This window comes from Macrobrachium rosenbergii, chromosome 50 (genome assembly GCF_040412425.1).
Source record: "Macrobrachium rosenbergii isolate ZJJX-2024 chromosome 50, ASM4041242v1, whole genome shotgun sequence".
NCBI lineage: Eukaryota > Metazoa > Arthropoda > Malacostraca > Decapoda > Palaemonidae > Macrobrachium > Macrobrachium rosenbergii.
In genome coordinates this window covers 31,367,336-31,386,653 of record NC_089790.1, presented here as the reverse complement: position 1 = coordinate 31,386,653, position 19,318 = coordinate 31,367,336, and the positions used below count along the sequence as shown (strand labels likewise).

The window sequence follows — 19,318 nt, the reverse complement described above, 5'->3', positions numbered from 1 at the left end:
TGAAAAAGAAGTACTGTACTGATCTACTGGGATTCGAGGTTATGAGAAAGTACCCTTGGATATCAGATAAAACCAAAAGGTACAGTTATGTTCAAAACTGATACTACTACATCATCCTTTTTGTATTGTCCAAAATCTCAGACAAGTAATGTTTAATTCCTTTTTTTTTATTTCAGATGTCACATACGAAGATGAGTTTGTAAATTCACAGCTAACATTATTTTCTCTATGGGTTTTAAATATGATCTCATTTAAGCAGTAGTAGCATTCGTAACATGATTTTTTTTTGCTCAAAGCATGTTGTGACAAGGCTAGCAGTCTTTCAGTGCCAGCATGCATAACTTGTTACTTCAAGCGGTCATCATAACTACCTCTACAGCATGTAACAGTAAACCTAATAAGGTCAGCCATTATTACAAAATTTTGAATACAAAAATATGAATTACAAATAGTTTTCTTTGAATTTTGGAGTTTTAGGCTATGTTCAAACTGCCTGCATGTTGCGATAATGATTTATAGGTCTAGCAATAAAATCTAAGACTTCTGAGATGCAACCTAGTTTATTAAAGGATTTTTAGAGACTGCCTGTTCTTTGAATCATAACAGATGACGATTCTTTAAATTATATCGAGATGATAGTAATGAAGTTAAATAGTTATTAGTATACATGTCTAGGCCTATGCAACAGTCTTTTTAAACTGACGAAGACTGTCATGATGTTCTGCTTAATTTTGGTGTAAAGTATATTGATTCATAAGATAGCTTAAAGAGCAAGAATGCTTTCCCTCCAGTTGGCAACAAAAGAAAAGTAACATGCCTAGGCCAGGGAACAAAATCTTGGTTCCGTTACAAACAGGCCACACCCACCTGACGATAAATAGGACTGTTTGAAATTTCATGGTTCCAATTAAAGTAATATCATAATGTCATGAAAACTTTTTAGATATTTTTTTCATTATTTTAGCATTTGAACATAGGTTTGATAAAGATATTTCTTGTCTAACATATTGGCACTGGATGAACTACAGGTTTGGAAATATTTTATCATTTTTTTCCTGCACTTTGGCTATGCATAAGTTTTTTTACAGTTCTGATATATTTATGATAGATTTCATGTGTATCAGACATATTGTGGCCTTACAAAATTAATGCGTTTTTGTATTCAAAGAAGAGACAAATATGCCACTTGTTGGGTTGTCATTTAGAGACTTTAAAATGAGCATATACATATTTCTAGAAGGAGAAAAACACAAAGTAGAATGTACTACGTACTCAAGTCTAGATAGTACAGTTAAATGGAGATCAAGAAGAGGTAAAAGAGTATACAGTATCTGGACAAACAAGCTGACAATGTTGATAAAGATATGTATCCAAAAAGTGGCACTTATGCCTATAAAATAATGAGATATCAATAGTTGAAAAGAAAAAGATGAAAATTCTGTTAAAAGGAGGGAGTAGTCAACAAGAAAATAAGCACAACACTGGGCAGAAAATTTTGGAGGTCACGAATAAAAGATATAAGGGGGATAGTACCAGATACTGAAGAAACCCAGAAAATATTTATCAATGAATTCACAGTTTTGAAGTGGAATCAATAATGAAGAAACTTAGGAGACAGAAAACACCAGGTTATGACAGAATCACTTCAGAGATGACTTTAGCTGACACTGAAATGACACCTCTTAACGTACTCCATTGTTTATGTTTATATGAATATGGAATGAGGGAATAACCCTGATGCTTGGAAATTAGAGATACAGTACTGTAATAGTAAAGTACAAAAGACAGGTGACCTGACTGAACATGATAACAATAGAGGCATTGTACTCGTCTTGATATGCTTATTCCTAATATGTTGGAGAAAGAAATTGATGAAATGCATAAAGACGAACAAGTTGGTTTTTAGAAAAGGCAGGAATTGCAAATAATTTATCATATATTTAAGATATTGTGCAATATAATCTATGGAATCTAAAAATTCCCTTGTGATGGCTTTGCTGATGGCAAAAAATCATTTGACTGTGTCCACCAATATAACGGAGGGTGTTGTGCCACTATGGCATTCCTCTTGATATTTAAAGGTACTTAAAATTATCTATGAACAAAGGAAATGCAAAGCTAATTGCAATGGGGTCTTGTCAAATGAATTTGTAGTAAGTAGTGTAGTGCTAAAAGGAAATGCTATTTACCTTTGCTGTTTACCGTTCTCATGAATTTTATAATGAAAAAATGGAAGAAAAGGTTTAAAATGGAGTAATAACAGCAATTTGATAGATTTAGAATTGCATACGATGTAGTCATAATCATCAAATTGCCACGATTTACAAGCTTGCATAATAGAAGCACCATACATCTAGTGAGATGGGAATCACAGCCAATCTCAGAAAAACAGAGGTAATGATGGCAGAGAATGCAATGATGGATACAATAATGCCAGAAGAAGAAAGTTTCAATGAGATTAAATCTTCAAATATTTTGAAACAATGACATCTAGCATAGGCTGTATCGAGTTAGAATTTAGTGACAAGCTTAAAAAAGGCAAATCAAACAATGACCAAGCTGAAATACGATTTTGAAATCAAACACACAAACTACATACAAAAGTAAAGATTAAATTTCTCTAGTATGATGTGTTGTGCTATGTAAACACGAATCAGGGCATGTTATGACAATAAAACTATACTTAGAAGATTTTGTCAATTTACGAATAAAGCTTTAAAAATTATATTAATATTCATATGGCAAGACAGAATGAGAAACGACGATTTAAGGGAGATTATGGTAGTTCTACATAGATGAGATAATGATGAAAGGGAGATGTAGATGGCTGAAACATGTTCTTTACACTATCTGGGAGAAGAGTGTGAGAGCATTAACTGAGCTCCAGTTGTCACCAGAAGACACCCAGATGTACCAAGATGACTCCTACAAGGCCAGAGGCTAAGCTTAGTGGAAATTTGAGGACTAACATGAGAACTACCAGGTGTGGAGCCAAGCTGAGTGGAAATTTGTATATGTGGAAGCACTGGAAAGGCATGAGGGGCAGAATTTCACAGAGGCCCTTTGCATTGTATGGGGATGGAGGTAATGATGATGAAGATAATTTAATATGGCATAACTTCAATATTCTTGGTAACATACTCTCATAAACACACACACACACACATATATATATATATATACAGGCAGTCCCTGGTTATCGGCGGCCTCGGTTATCGGCAATCTGGTTTTACGGTGCTTATCTAGAGATGACGATAACCGGATTTTCGACACCAATCTCCAGTTATCGGCGCTGATCCCCGCTTACCGGTGGTGTCGATCCCTGGTTATCAGCACCAATAACTGGGGAGCAGCGCTATTATCGCCGATTTCAGTTATCGGCGATTTTCGGTTATCGTCACTCCCTCGAGAACGGGAACCCCCGCCGATAACTGGGGACTGCCTGTTCTGTAAATATACCTGGTTAAAACAGTTTATTAAAACCTAGACTTGTAAACAAATATCATATGCTTGTTTAAGTTGCCAGCTGTATAAATATAAAGTAAAAAATATAGCTCTGCAAATGCCTAAGCTATGATCCAAAAAAATAACATCTCCACCTGAATATCATTTTTAATTCAAGGCGTTTTTAAGTGTACTGATAACATAATTTGGGAATTATTTGTTTTTCAGTTATATTAATAAAATCAAAACAGGTGGAAAATGCTATGAAATCAAAACTGTATGAAACAAATACTGTACTGTACCAAAAAACATCTAGAGAAATACTACAGTATTCTAAATCTATCACAATCACCAAGATTATATGGTTAAACATTGTACTGTTGTTTGAAAATCAATTTTAAAATCTGTCCTTTATTCTTTGTTAGTGATTAAAACACTTTGTATATTCCCATTCACTGTTGGGATTGAGTCATGAAAAGGCCCCTTGAAAATGCTACTATATTAACTTAATATTCTACAGTCTTATGAAAATATAGCTGCAATAACTCACCCTGCAGGGGCAGAATATTAAACAAAAGAAAAGCATTAAAAAGCATCTACAAAATAAATACCTCACTCTAGTCAGAGCATCATTAATCATCAGCCACATAAGGTCATCACAAAGAAGGGGGAAGGGTTGGCCGAAGTCTTTAGGTCGATATACCCATCCGAGTCCTTCTTACTGAACTACACAACAGACAGACGACATTTCTGTTTTATCAAGATACTTGTTAGGTGTGGCAGTGCTGATAGGGCTGGCATCGGACGGCTCAGGAATGCTGGAACTCTTAGTCTGCTTTGTGCTTTCCTTGCTGACGGCACAGACTTCAACGACAGGGCTAGATCGAATCTTGGAGACACTTCGACGAGGGGGTCGTGGTCTGGCCCCTGATGTTGCTGGCACAAGAGCATCATAATTGAAACTAGAAAATGCAGAGTTGGCAGATGACATACCTTCTGGATGTTTGAAACTTGAAACTGACAAGCGTGCATGTTCACTTGAATCTGAGCCTGCACCTTGAATTATTTCTTTTTGTAACTTGGGGTTACTACTAAGGTTGACTGGTAGACAGACATTTCCTAATTTAACCTCAGATTTAGATGAAGACTTTGATAAAGCACAGGTCAGAGATGTGCTTGGCAATTGCTCTCCACCTCCTTTTGATAAATTTTTTGCTAACAAATGTGCACTGAGCCCTGCCAAGGTAATACCAACTTTATCATCCTTGCTCTTAGCACCTGATGCTGAACGAGCAAGAAAGTGAAAGCTGTGATCTAATGGATCTACCTCACTTCCATGAGATGACTGACAACGGTGCTCTGCCATGAGGTCTGTAATTGGGGAGGACTGTCCTTGTAAGTAAGGACGAAGACAGGACAATTCAATGGAGTATTCAGAGCAAAGAGATGGAGAACTACAACACTCACGCTGTGCTTCAGTAGGCCCATCAGCTTGTACTTCAATGTCAATTCCTTGGAGCAAAGACCGAAGGTAAACCAGCTGGGTTTCATAGTGTTCCTGAATTTCTGTAAGTCTTGACTCATACTCTGAGTGAAGTACATCCAATGAAGATTTTTCTCCACCTTCACCTATTTTTGTGACTGTAAGTTTTAAATCATCTACTTGGGCTCGAAGTGCAGCTTTCATAAGTGTTGTTTCATCAAGGTTTCTTTCTAAATCTTCAATAATTCCAGATTTATTTTCTAACTGTGCCCGGAGAGCATTCATTTGAGACTCATAAGACTGAATGTCGGCTGACTGAACTGATAACTTTCTTTCATACTCATCAATTTTTGTGACTAAAACACGTCCAAACTCAGCTTTCTCTTCAGCAAGACGAGTCTCATATCTCTTGATGGTCTCTTTCAGGTTATCCTGGTAATCAGCTGCCATCAGAGCAATCTTATCTTCATAATCAAGAGACAACTGTTTCCTTTTAAGCTCAATATCGTCCACTTCCTGAGACATCTCTTTGCGCAAGGCTCTAAGTTGCATAATATGATCATCTTTCTCCTCCTTAAGTTTGTGAGCATATATCTCCTCCTGTTCTTGTGCATTTTTATGTGCTTCTTCTAATCTACTTCTCAATATTTTGACTTTTTCAGTAAGGTCTTCAATGGCTTTAGATTTCCCATGATCTTCATTATATCTTGATATTGTTTCTTCTCCTAAGAGTGCTTTCAGTTTTTTTGTTTCTTCTTTTAATATACTAATTTCCTTGTTGGCAAAAACAATTTCATCACCTAACACAGATATCTTTTTCTCATTATCAAGTATTATACTTGACTGTAAATCTCTTAGAGATTTCAGCTGCATTATTTCTTTCTCCATGTCTTTTTTGTCTGACTCTAGACTGAGGATCAATTTCTCCAAGTCAGAAACCATTTGATCTTGCATGTCAGCAGATAACATCTGCTCTCTCTCAAAACCATTCCTTAATGCTCCTGTTTCTTCTTCTAGCTGTTTTTTCTCCTTTTCTAGCATACAAACTTGCCTACACAGTTCTTCCTTCTCTTTCTTCTCTTCTGTCCACTGTTCTTCATATTTTGAGAATTTTTCACTGTACTCATGTTTCAAATTGCTAACCTGATTCTCTAAGGATTTCTTAGCCTTGTATAATTCATCTATATGTTCATGTAGTTCACTAATTTTTGCTAAATTACTACTTCTAATTTCATCTGCTCTACGCTGATGAAGTTGTACTACCTCTGCTACCCTATCTATGTGGCTGTTCTCTAAGTTTGCAACCACTTCTACATGACTATTCCTACAGGCTCTAAGTTCAAATTCTAATTGTTCAACCGAGTTTTTTTTTTCTTCGAGGTCAGCTCTGACCTCTTCTAAGTTACTTCCAGCATTCTGCAGTTTATTCTCATATTCTTCAACAATTTTTGCTTTTTCTTTTTCAAAACATTGCTTATCTTTTTCAAACTGGTCAACAGTTAGCTTTAAAGTTTCACATTGCTCATGTGCTTTCTTCAATTCATCTTTCATCTTTGAAATATCAGCACTGAGTTTTCGGATCTGCTGCAAGTGGGTCTCAACATCATTCTTAGCATCACTACTTCCTTCAATAAGCCCTTCAAGGTGAGAAATATATCCATTTTTACTTACCAAGCATACCTCTAATTCATTAACTTTGGTTTCCAGTTCCTGAATTTTTTGCTCTTTTTTAGATATGAGAGCTTCAAACTCATCTTGAGATTTAAAAGCCTCATTTTCTGGAGTTTTATTTTTGAAGTGATGAAGTTCATCAGTAAGATTCTGTATCTTTTCATTCAACAGTGGTATGTCACACTCCACAAGTCTTTTTAGTTCTGTTTCTTTGGTTTCTACCTTTTTATTGGCAACTTGCAATAATTCTTCAAGTTCCTTCCCTTGTTTTTGTAATTCTTCTACCTGCTGACTTTTATTTTCGGCTTCTCTACATTCTGCTTCTGTGCGAAGAGAATGGGAAGTTGATGAGTCTGCAACTGTGTCCAAAGGTAGAGATGGAGCCACTGCAAGAGATGAGGATTGGAGTTCAGCATCCTGTGATACAGAAGGTGATTCACATTCTTGGTAACAAGAGGTCTGAGATTCTGTTATATCCATTTTTGCCTCTCTCAATTCTTCCATTAGTGCTTTGACCTTACCTTGAAGTTCTGTAATCTCTTTCTTTTTATCATCCTGAGACTGTTTCAATCTATCTTCAATATCCTTCATCTGTTTTGTGCTTTCCTCCATTGATGTTTTGAATTTTGTCTGCAGGGCAGCCATGTCTTCCTGCAAGGCATTGTAATTCTCCATAGACTGTTTCTGGTTGTTAGTAAGAGTTACATTTAACTCCTGAATTGTTCCCTCTCGTGCTGACAGCTCCTCTCGAAATTCTTCCTCTTTGCTATGCATCTCAGAACTTAAGTTGAAATTCTTTGTATTTAGATCTTCAAGCTGATGCTGAAAGTCATCAAGTTGCAGCTTCAGAATTTCTAAATTTGCAGTTTTTTCTTTATTGGATTTCTCTAATTCTTGAAATAGTTTCTCCATTGACTGGTATTTAGATGTTACCTCAAGATGATCTGCTTGTAAGGAAGCAAATGTTTCTTCAATACATTTCTTTTCTAAATGTGTCTTTTCAGTTTCCTCTTTCAAGCGAGACATTTCATCTTTCAACACACCCACAAAGTCATCCATTTCTCCCTGGAGAGATTTCACTTTTGTTTCTAAAGAATTTCTTTGTTCAGTCTGCTGCTGTAATTCTCGAACCAGCCTTTCTTTCTCCTGGGATACAAAATCAAATTGTTTTTGGTCAATCATGGCAACAGGTTTCAGTTCACCAGATTTGTATTTATGCAATTCTTCAACTACCGATCTCTTTTCTAGCATAACTTTCTCTAACTCTTGTTCATGACTGACCTTTAGCTGTGCAAGGGTATGATGTACATCATCTATCTGACAATTTTTTTCTTCCATTTCTCTGATGAGTTCATCCCTCTCCACCATAACAGCTTTTACAAGCATATCAAAAGTCCCTTGAAGCTCACACATCTTAAGCTCTACTAATTCAACTTTACGCTTCAGTACCTCACATTCCTTTTGTTTGTGTTCACGTTCTCTTGCCATGACTTTCAGGTGCTTGTTGGTGACTTTCAATTTATCATTCAATTCCTTCATCTGTTTCTCCATACTTTGGATTTTTTCTACTAGTTCTTCAATTTCCTTTTCTTTCTCTTCAACATTGGTCCTTGAGTCTATTTCAGCTTCTGCAAGAGATGCAGCAGTTTTTGCTGAAAGTAACTGTTTAGTATCTTCTTCCAATTTGTTTTTTTCTGCAACAAGCATTTCAATTTCAGTTCGGTACTCAGTCATCATAATCTCCAAGACTTCCATTTTGCGTAGGATATCTGCTTTTTCTTCTGATAACATGGAACATTTATTTGTGACTTCTTGAACCTCCTTCATCTTTACCTCTATGTCCATTTTCTTTTTCATATTTTCTTCTTCAAGGGCTTGGTATCTTTGCTCCTTTTCTTCCAAATTTTTTGACATGTGTGTCATTGACAGTTTCAAAGAAGCTACTTCTTTATTTGCTGCCTGCAACTGATCCTCCAGTTCAATAAATGACTGTTCTTTCACAGACATGCATTTTCCCATGTCATCTTTGACTCTTCGAAGTTCTGCCACTAATAATGATAAGGACATCATCTGCTCTCGCACTGGAGATCCACTACCATTAGACTGCTTACCTGATTCACTGTTTGGAGATGCAATGTCTTTAACAGGTGCTGGTGGAGATGAAGGCTCTGGAGATCCTACCTTATTTACAGGTTTTCCATTTAATAAATCCTCACTGGAATACTGTTTTGATGGTTCATCAGTCAAAATTTCCCTTTTCACCAATTCAACCTCTGGAAGAGTTTCACTTTCTTGTGGAACTTCACACAAATTACTCTCATTATCTATTTGGTCACTCGTATCATTTGTTTCATAGTTAACATAACTTTCATCTGTACCCATAATTTCCTCTGTTGTTTTAGCAAGTTCCTGTACCTCCAATTCAACTGGAACATCATTGATTTCACTTCTTTCAATCTGCTCTTGGATGTTTTCAATTACTTGATTTGTTGTTAATATAGCTTTACTACAGGCTTCAGACATTTCCAATCCTTCACCTGATACCCTATCTGCAACAGGAACTTCTTCCATAACTAAATTTATCACAGTTTTGACTTCAACATTAAGGTTTAATTCATTATCAGACACCTTACTGATAGATGTTTCTTTATTGCTAGACTCACAAAATGATTCAGGAATGCAGCCTGCAATAATTACAGATTCTGGCCCTTGTTCAGAAGTTTTGTCTTCAAAACAGTGAACACTTTCATTTGAATCAATACTTGTTAACACTTCACTAATTTTACTTTTTTCAATGTCTGCTGAGCCAATATCCCCACATTCTTCATCTTTATTGATATTTGTATCATAGCTATCAAACAGGCTGTTACTCATAGTACTAACTTTAAGTAAGTATTCACTAGCTTTATCATCTAAAAACTCAATTTTTTCATTTTTCTCTTGAATATCTTTCTCTAGTGCTTTCAGCTTTTCTTCAAGCTTTTCTTTTTCAGTTTCAAACTTGCTTTTCCTGTTTCCACTGGCCTGGGAGCTGTCATCTTGGATTTGCTGCAAAAGGTGCTGACTGCAACTGGAGATTCGTTCAAACTCTTCCCTAAGTGTTTCACGGTCAGCAGTTAGCTTTAGTAACTGCTCTTGCACCTGCTGGCATTCCAGTTCTATCTGTTGTTGGGTATCTGTTGCCATTGCTACTGTAATGTACACAGCAGATCTATAATATTACCTCTTGAATGATAAAAGGCCAGCAGGTGCTCAAACTGCTTTCCTCCTACTGCAGCAACAGCAAACCCTAAAGCCAGTTATGTCTTGTGATGTTAATCATTAGCTTGAGGGTGGTTGTGATCAACACCCTTACTACACCAGACCTCCCTTCGACTGGCAGTGCCACAAGAACCCAAGGCCCAGCCACAGTATCCTGGCACTGCTCCAATCCCAGCCTCAGTCACCATACCCCACAACCTGTATTTAGCATCAACCGTGTTCAAGAGACTGCACAGTATATCCTTGGCACTCTGCCTTCACAGACATCCACATATACAAAGGTTTTAAAAATATATGACAATGTTATAACCATATATCATCACCAGGTACTGAGTATAAGACAGCAAAGGAGGGCCATATTAATAACCAGCACAACCACCTGACATCTACGAATAGCAAGAGATATACCTGACACTTGGACTGGTGATGAGCCTTATCCAGCTGACTCTGGAGTTTTTCAAGAGCCTCCTGGTGAGAAAGTTTTAGTCGGTCAGCTTCGTCCTTCAAGGAGGCTATAGTGGCATCCCTGCTACTGATGGTACGTTGGTAGCTACTCCTCACAGCTTCTAACTGAGACTGCTGCGATTTGTTCAGCTCCAAGGAGGCACTGGCCAAATTTTCATCACTTTGTTTTTGTATTTTCTCTAATTCTGATCTGAAAAATCAAAAGCACATAAAATTTCTTTACTACAATTCTTGCTATGAAAAACTCAAAATTTATTAAAATATTACCTGTAAAGCAAATATAAAAACCTACTAAATCTAATGATGACATCAGTATAGAGAAAAGAAAATGGGAGAAGACAGGGCTTTAGGTAGTTTCTGTGAGCCACAAATAACTGAGAAACAGGAATGAAAGAACAAGCTGCAAATACTACATGATCACTTGTGAAATTTCTTATCAAATTGTGTATAATAGTAAATGTCTTACTCTCAAATTATTTATGTGATATGTATTTATATAAAATTCATATACCATAGTGTAGCAACATCATCAGTGTCAGTGAAAGCAAGTTATTCATTTTGTGATAGGTTGCACCATAAACCTATACACCAAGGAGAATATGTCTGAAGGAAAAGCAGATAGAATTTATATGAAAATGAATAAAAATATGATTAAAAGATAGGAAATAGCCTTATTCACTTTAAAATAACAAAACTACAGTATTTTTATGATTCACAACTGCATTCTATATATCATTACTACAGCCAAAGGGATATTGTAACATGCAATCAATAGGGCAAAATTAAATTAATAGCATGATAAACTGCTCCTTGTGGAGAGATAAGAAATCCTATTACCTAGTATGTACATAAGTGATACATATAAGTGATAAAGAGGATTCAGGTCCCTAGTAAATCAAGAGGAAAATAACACCAACACCTTCACACTTTTGCCAAATATACATCAGCAACCAACACAACTAGTTTTACTGGTAAGGTAAAAATAGCCATAGCCAGTACGAAGGCAGTCCCCTTCCCACTCACTCTATAACTCCTTGCTCCAAAGGTGCCAACTGCTTTATTGTTTTTGCAAGTACTAAACTTACGTGAAAAGGGGAGTAAAGACTTGAAGAACTCATTTTACCATAAAGGAATACTAAACAAACATTTGTGTTGTTTCCAAGCCTTTTAATACCAATATTTCAAAACAGTTAAATAAGGATTTTCAAGGTGTTCACTGGAACTTACTTCCTTAAAGGGAATTTGTAAGCCTAAAATTACATCTCTGTTCAGGGATTAATTTATACTGGTAAAACTGGTGTGTAACCTCCTTGTTTTATCAGTCTTGAAGTTACAACCGGTGTAATCGAGATTTAAATATCTTCTCTTAATCAAAGACTTTAACTGCACAACAGCAACACCTCACAATTATTAAATACTCACATTTACAATGGACATAACGGAAAGTTACATTATTAGGAAATGTAAAAATTCCTCTTACAGAGATTACCAACAATGTGGTCAATGTTTTACTTCCTTGTGTTTAGCATTCTGGTACAGTTCGTGAAAATAACAAAAACAAGGTATAAAAACCTCCTCTGACTTTTGTTGTTTGCCAGTAACAGTGCTCAACATTTGGCATTATTCCAGAGTTAACTGAATGCCACTAAATACAGCACACATTTCATTAAGTTCATTCCCCTTCCTAAAACATTTGATAAACTCTTAATGAAATGATATAAGTATGTTAATAACATCCAAAATTTACCAATGCAGTACTGTGCTCTGTATACACAGAATATCTGCTTTACCAAAAATGAAATAGCAGTACTGTTCTGTGCATCACACAAAAATGCCTGAACCACTTCCAAATAACCTGTCAAACTCTTCTTATATTACAATAGTCATCTCACGTGAGGTACGTCTATGGTTCTGAGAGAGAGAGAGAGAGAGAGAGAGAGAGAGAGAGAGAGAGAGAGATGGTTCTGAGAGAGAGAGAGAGAGAGAGAGAGAGAGAGAGAGAGAGAGAGAGAGAGAGAGAGAGAGAGAGAGAGAGAGAGAGACTTTATAAAATCTTCTTTTATAATGTAAGTACCTCACTAATTTGTAAGCACTGGTGAAGTATACACCAAAACGTCTGTAATTTTCCTTTGAGAATTATTATACTGTAAGTATATTATACATTACATAATCTTGTTACACTGGGTGTAATAAGATACTAGTTCCAATATATCGGGGTTAACTAGATTTTGTGCTTATATGTTTACATAGCCCCAAAAGCTGACTTGTGTCATGAGGAATGCTGTAACATCTAGAGAGCTCTGTGCAGTTAAACCTTTGGTTAATACAGTTTTTATAATTTGTTCATAACTCAAAAAAGAAAAGCAACAATAATGTGCATTTCCCTTATAGAGTTATATAAAAATGTATCTTTCTTCATGCAATCTGTAATTATGAAAAAATTTGTTGCCAAGAGTCTTCCATTTTGCATTACTGTATATTTGTCAAAATCAAAATTACAGTATACAGTAATATAAAGTGTAATTTGCATAGAGACTTGAATTATACTCTCAAGTATCACTTACCAATTCCATACAACATTATCCCCTTAGATAGTCAGTTCATTTTCATCATGTTTACATGTATGAAAATGGGCCACATGCTCTTTACAGATACAAGTTCATCCGAGAACTTACACTACTATAACTAAAACAGAATTCCATACTGGCTGAAATATAACCTTTAAAGATGCTGTCACTGAAAAAACTATGATACAAACATAGAAGAAAATATATAGCTGTTTCTAACATACTGTATAAAAATTTCTGCAATTTATGAAAAAGATTTAACAATTAGGTTGCCCTCATAATTACGTACAGTGATGTGAATGATAAACATACCTCCTACTATGGCAAGAAGTAACTGAACCCAATGAACCAGTGAACACTGCACTGGAGAAACCTTCAAAGTCAACAGAAGGAGAATCAACAATACCTCTAAAACAACTGTTGAGAATAGTTTGAGAATAAGTTTGACAACCAATAACATATCATTAATACAGAAAATATAACATTTACCCATTTGACTACTAAGAGTAACAATATGAATACTGTATAAATACAAAAATAGGGAGATGTCATACAGAACAGGGACTACTGATAACTTCAAAGGCTCAGGAGCATTAATTACTTGGTAGCTTTATACCTTGGTAGCTTTATACCTTATTATCAAATGCCAAATGTAAAATCTAATCTGTTCAAGAGGAAAATGCAGACTACTTTGATAATTATAACCACAACTGTTTAATACTGTCAGTACCTTTTAAACAAACTACTATGACTTCATGCCTAAATAGAGAAGGGGCCATTACAAAAATCCCTAAATTCCAAAGGAAAGGCCTTCCTTACTGAAGAAAACTTTACTTGACATAACTTGAGGCTCAAGAGATAGGGAAAGAGGAAAGCTTGGCTAAATGCCACAACCCTAAGAATAGGCAGAGCCGGCACGACAGCCACCTCTTCACTGCTACTTCCACCAAAAAAATTATCATATACAAACCACTATGGTAGGTAATAGCATTGGTCCACAAATAGCATACAAAATACTGTAATTAAGATTTGGCTGCTTATATACATATATACCATGTGTGTGAGTAAGCATTTGTAATAATGTTTAATCCTCTACCAATTCTTGAATTATATATATATATATATATATATATATATATATATATATATATATATATATATATATATATATATATATATATATATATATATATATATATATATATATATATATATATATACACCACATATACATGTGTATATATATATGTATATATACACATACACACACACACCTACATATACATGTGTGTATATATACATATATATATATATATATATGTATGTGTCTATCTGTATTTATATAGTGTATGTATGTATGTATGTATGTATGTATGTGTATATTTATATATATACATATATATATATATATATATATATATATATATATATATATATATATATATATATATGTATATATACACCCACATATACATATATATATATACACATACACACACACACCTACATATACATGTGTGTATATATACATATATATATGTATGTGTCTATCTATATTTATATAGTGTATGTATGTATGAATGTATGTATGTGTATATTTATATATATACATATATATATATATATATATACAGGCAGTCCCCGGTTTACATATAAATATATTCATCAGTTATTTCCTGGCTATATGTTCGGGGGTATATGGCCCCAAAATGGCAGAATAATCATAATTTGAAGGTTTTTGATGTAAAACTCAATAATAATTTTATATAGTGTTAAAAGTGTTTTCTTATGATTTTTGATTTTCGACGAATTTCCGACTTATGTATGATTTATATTTATATATATATATATATATATATATATATATATATATATATATATATATATATATATATATATATATATATATATATATACATACATATACAGGTACTGTGATTTTTTAAGCAAATATAATATATATATATATATATATATATATATATATATATATATATATATATATATATATATATATATATATATATATCTATATATATATCTATATATATATATTATATATATATATATATATATATATATATATATATATATATATATATATATATATATATATAAATATAATTATAAATTGACATACAGGGTTTTTGTTACTGCATGAGGGCTTTTGAATTTTAAACATGACATCATTGAGATTCTGAATTTCTATTGGTTGGTGGGTCTCATTCTCTCACTGCTGGTCTGGGTGGCAGCATGGGCATTCCTTGTGCTCCATTGGATGCTCCCTATGACATGGCTTGCAGGAAAGGGTGTGGACTAGGGCAAGATTCCTGTCTGGCCAATAATTTTTATTTGCTTTGTTGTTGGCAGTTGTCTCCAGGGGTGTTCCGTCGCTCGTGTCTCCCTTTAGATGCTCACAGATGTCCTGTGGTTTTCCTGAAGAAGGGAGGATGAAGTCCACGTTCCTCTGTATATTTAACACAGGCAGTTGTTGATTTGTGCTCACAGCTTCTGCTATTTGCAATCTGTGGAACTGGGCTTCTCTTTGCATGATCTCTGTGCATTCTAATAATTTTGCTAGTGTCAGTTTATGGTTGTACAGTGTCAAAATATTGACCGTTGGCTGTGTTGAGCTTGCAATCACCTCTATAGGGTGGTAGTGGTCGACCTATGTAGTAATTGCTGAGGGCTTGATATGTCCTTTCCATACATTTAAATTTGTATCCTGTACTACGTTGGTCAATTCCCACACCTCTCTACGGGGGCCCTGCTATTTTGCATTACAAGGGTGCTGACTAGGTTTGGGCAGCAGCAAATAAGTAAGAAAATACTCTCATCAGGATTCGTTTGTGTTGTACCGCTGTCAGTTATTCTCTTCATGGCCTTGACATCATCCTTGAACTGGCTGTGATATGTGGCTTTGTAATGCAATATGATGTTTCTCAGTGAGGTAGGCATTGTCACTGGTGTGCTGGCATACACTTCCACCTGTTTTCGTATGCAACCTTCTATTAGATTGCTTTCATATCCGTTATTAGTTAGGACCTGCCTAACACATTTGAGCTGTGTGTGAGTAGCTTTCCATGAGGAACAATGCATAACTGCACATCTCATGTATGAGTCTACCACAGAGCATTTGTAAATGTCAGGGCACTCCTTACAGATGCTAAGGCACTGAACTACGTTAGTTACCTTTTGGTACATGGCAGTAATGTACCTGTCTCCTTTCTTCTCCAAATTTACATCCACAAAAGGAAGTCAACCTTTGACACCATATTCAATAGTGAAGTTTAGGCCAAAGTTCCTCTTCAAGGCATACTGTGGGCTGGTGGCTTCTTCATTAGCACTGATGGGAATGAAGATATTGTCTATATATCAGGCATACATCTTCGGTTTCAGATGGAAATCGAAGGTTCTTTCCTCAACATCTGCCATGTACATATTGGCAAATAGTACACCAAGGGAGGAATCCCATGGCGACACCATTTACCTGTCAAAAGAGATCACACCCCTAATAATGCTCTTCTACACTGATTCACACAAATTCGCACATAAATTATATATGCTTATGTCATATTAATCCTGCCTGTTGCATGAGCAACATTAATAATCAGTATTGCATATATAGGTAAATTGGCTTATTAGTGAAGGAAAAATACCAAGATATTATCATCAATTATCATCAACTGTAGGTTAGTGTTTTGTTTTACCTTAGATGTAAATAAACAAAATATACAGGAAGGGAATGTGATTATGGACAGTAGTTATGGCATCACCATCAATTAACACATTGCACCAGCACAGTGTGTCCTAGCAATCAAATACTGTGTATATACACATGATCATCATCCAAAAAACTGGCAGTGGCTGCTAATGACTCTGCAGATAGTCCTGTAACCTGCCCCCATGCCCCCCTTTCCAGCTCACATGGCTGGTAGTCATATTTTGCCAGTTAAATCTATCAGGCTATGACCAGGGCTTGAACTTGGGATCACCACACTGTGAAGTCCGTGCAAAACCAGCTGAGCTATCACACAACTTTCTGAGAAAATAATTTCAAATAAAAAAAATTTAATTAAATACCTCTGTTCAGAATGTAATCCAGTGTGTGTTGTTATATTAAGAAACTGTAATGTTTTGCCTTATACATTTTAATAGCAATACAGTAATCTATATGTCAGCATATTTTTCGTAATGTTTTCTTTTGAAGTGATAATTCATTTCACATTTTTCATTAACAATAATTTGTAAGTCAATTTTGCATGATTTTCCCTTTAATTAGTATTCTTTAATTAGTATTCTATCTTACATTTCAGCAATAAATTGCTCAACATTCCATTACTTTTTTCAAATCATCTTTGCTCTTGCCATCTACCTTTTAGCCTCCCTCCTCCTACCACTGTACAGTATACTTCTCTATCCTCTTTCCTGCCAGAGATCGGAAGTTTTCTTCTTCCCTTCAACTGCTCTTTGCAATTCCATCACCATGCCTCTTTCCCTATTGTAAATCTGTACACTTATGCTGCCCTTTGTATGCCTTATTTCACCAGTTTCATTTGACCATTCACTGATGCCATGCTTGCTGACACTTTTTCTTGATATTTCTTTACATATTCATTTATAACTTCTGTTTTTATTCTCTAGATTATATAATCAACACAATCGCTTTGACTTTCGGCTTATTTACTCTTGTATATTATCTGCTTCTCTCAGGGTTTCTTAAACACTTTATCAACACTCTACTTCCAAATCCTGATTTCTTTGTTCTCAAGTTATATTTTCCTATCATAGCTTAAACACCAAATCTGCCATTCCTACAAGGTTATTCAGGTATCCTACCAGTACCCCCTATAACTGGCACTTCTGTCCACACATCTGATAATCCTTCCCAAAATTATGTTTCTTTGCAAGCGTGATGAATAAACCAAGAATACACGCAGTACCCTTTTCAAAGGCATCTTTCACTAAGTCATTTTTGAACAGTAAGCCTACCGATTTTTCTTGGCTCACTTGCATTTAACTAAAGTTTATATTTCTCCATTTTTCTTCAGTTTGTTTTCATCCCAGCTCCTTAATAACTTACCTCCTGAACACAAAAATTCCATAGTTTCTCTAATCAGCATCTTGACCACTTCCCTACTTTTCCCACCTTTGTTCTGATGTTTGCAGAGATCAGCTTTAAAAACTTTCTGTATTTACATCTTAATTATAAACAGTGAAAGACATAGAATTAAAATCCTTTTTACCATTCTTGAGAAACAATTATACTAATATATTGGAACCCAAGAAATAACTTATGGAACTTTCTCCTATCTCAATGTCATTTGCATTACCTGAAGAATGATGTCTCATCCACCATAAAAATACAAAAATACATTTTCGTGAGTCATGTGAATAAATCTATTGCCCTGTCACTCCATACCCCGAGAAAATCAGGCCTTGTCTTCTTCATGCATCAGAAATCTCAGTCAGCACTTACACTGGGTACAAAACACAGACAACATAAGTGTTACATTTAGCATGCACACTCTAACATCCTGGAAGTACCAAATGATAGAGTATTGTGTTTAAAGTGCCTATAAAGTAGAAGCAAAACTCCTACAATGATGAACTTAACTTTCGTCAAGTTACCAAGGTTATGCTGGAAGACAGAATATAATGATAAACTAACACTAAAGCATATATACAGAATCTTCTGGTCACTTTTTACCAGATACTTTTGTAACTGTGATAGCCACAATACCCTCTGAACTTCTAAAATTCTTCATGCATTTTGGATATGCTTGTCACTACAAAGCCTTGGATCCAACTGCAAGAAATATTAAGTGATTTTGATATCAGGTAGTGGGAACTGAACCCGCATCCTGAGTGATCAGAACAAGGTCACACTGTTGAAAGGTTGGCAGCGTGACCTCCTACTGATTACTTGGGATGTGGGTTTGATTCCCACTGCCAGACATCAGAATTACTTCATATTTCTTGCATTTGTAGTGACAAGCATATCTGAAAGTGTGAAGAATTCGAGAAGTTAAGAGGGCACTGTGGCAATAACAATTACAATACTACAGCATTTACATCGCCTTCTATTTTTCATTTTAAGAATTTGTCAATTTATTAAGTCCTTCAAGACCACTTTCTTACACATTCTGAACTTCATTTCTATCTCAAAACACCAAATCTGAACTTTTAAAACTGATCAGGCATAGGAAAGTTCACACTTCTAATGCTAATTTCTCTTAATTTAGTGATTACACATGAACCTGATGTTGATGTCTAGTTGTATCTTACTACTTCACATAACTTAGAATTCTAGGTATGATGATTTTACAAGCATCAACATAAAATGTTTGAACCTAAACTATTTAATATTCACCTACATGTAAAATATGGCTACAGTCAGACTCAGGTTAAAATATTAATATTCCAT

At 35.1% G+C, this 19,318-nt stretch overlaps 1 protein-coding gene across 26 annotated transcripts in view; it reads right to left on the bottom strand.

Moving 5' to 3' along the window:
* The window catches only part of Golgin245 (Golgin-245), a 307,575-nt gene that overhangs the window by 127,939 nt on the left and 160,318 nt on the right, over window positions 1-19,318 (bottom strand). For 24 of the 26 annotated variants that reach the window (XR_010851323.1, XM_067094416.1, XM_067094418.1 and 21 more), the window contains one exon: window positions 10,268-10,514. Coding sequence is in view for 23 of the 26 variants with exons in the window: in XM_067094416.1 (XP_066950517.1) it covers window positions 10,268-10,514 (247 nt within the window). In the remaining 3 variants the exon portion in view is untranslated. Of the gene's footprint in view, window positions 1-4,055; window positions 9,982-10,267; window positions 10,515-19,318 lie in introns of those variants that run through there. The other 2 variants (XR_010851325.1, XR_010851324.1) reach the window with 2 other exon arrangements.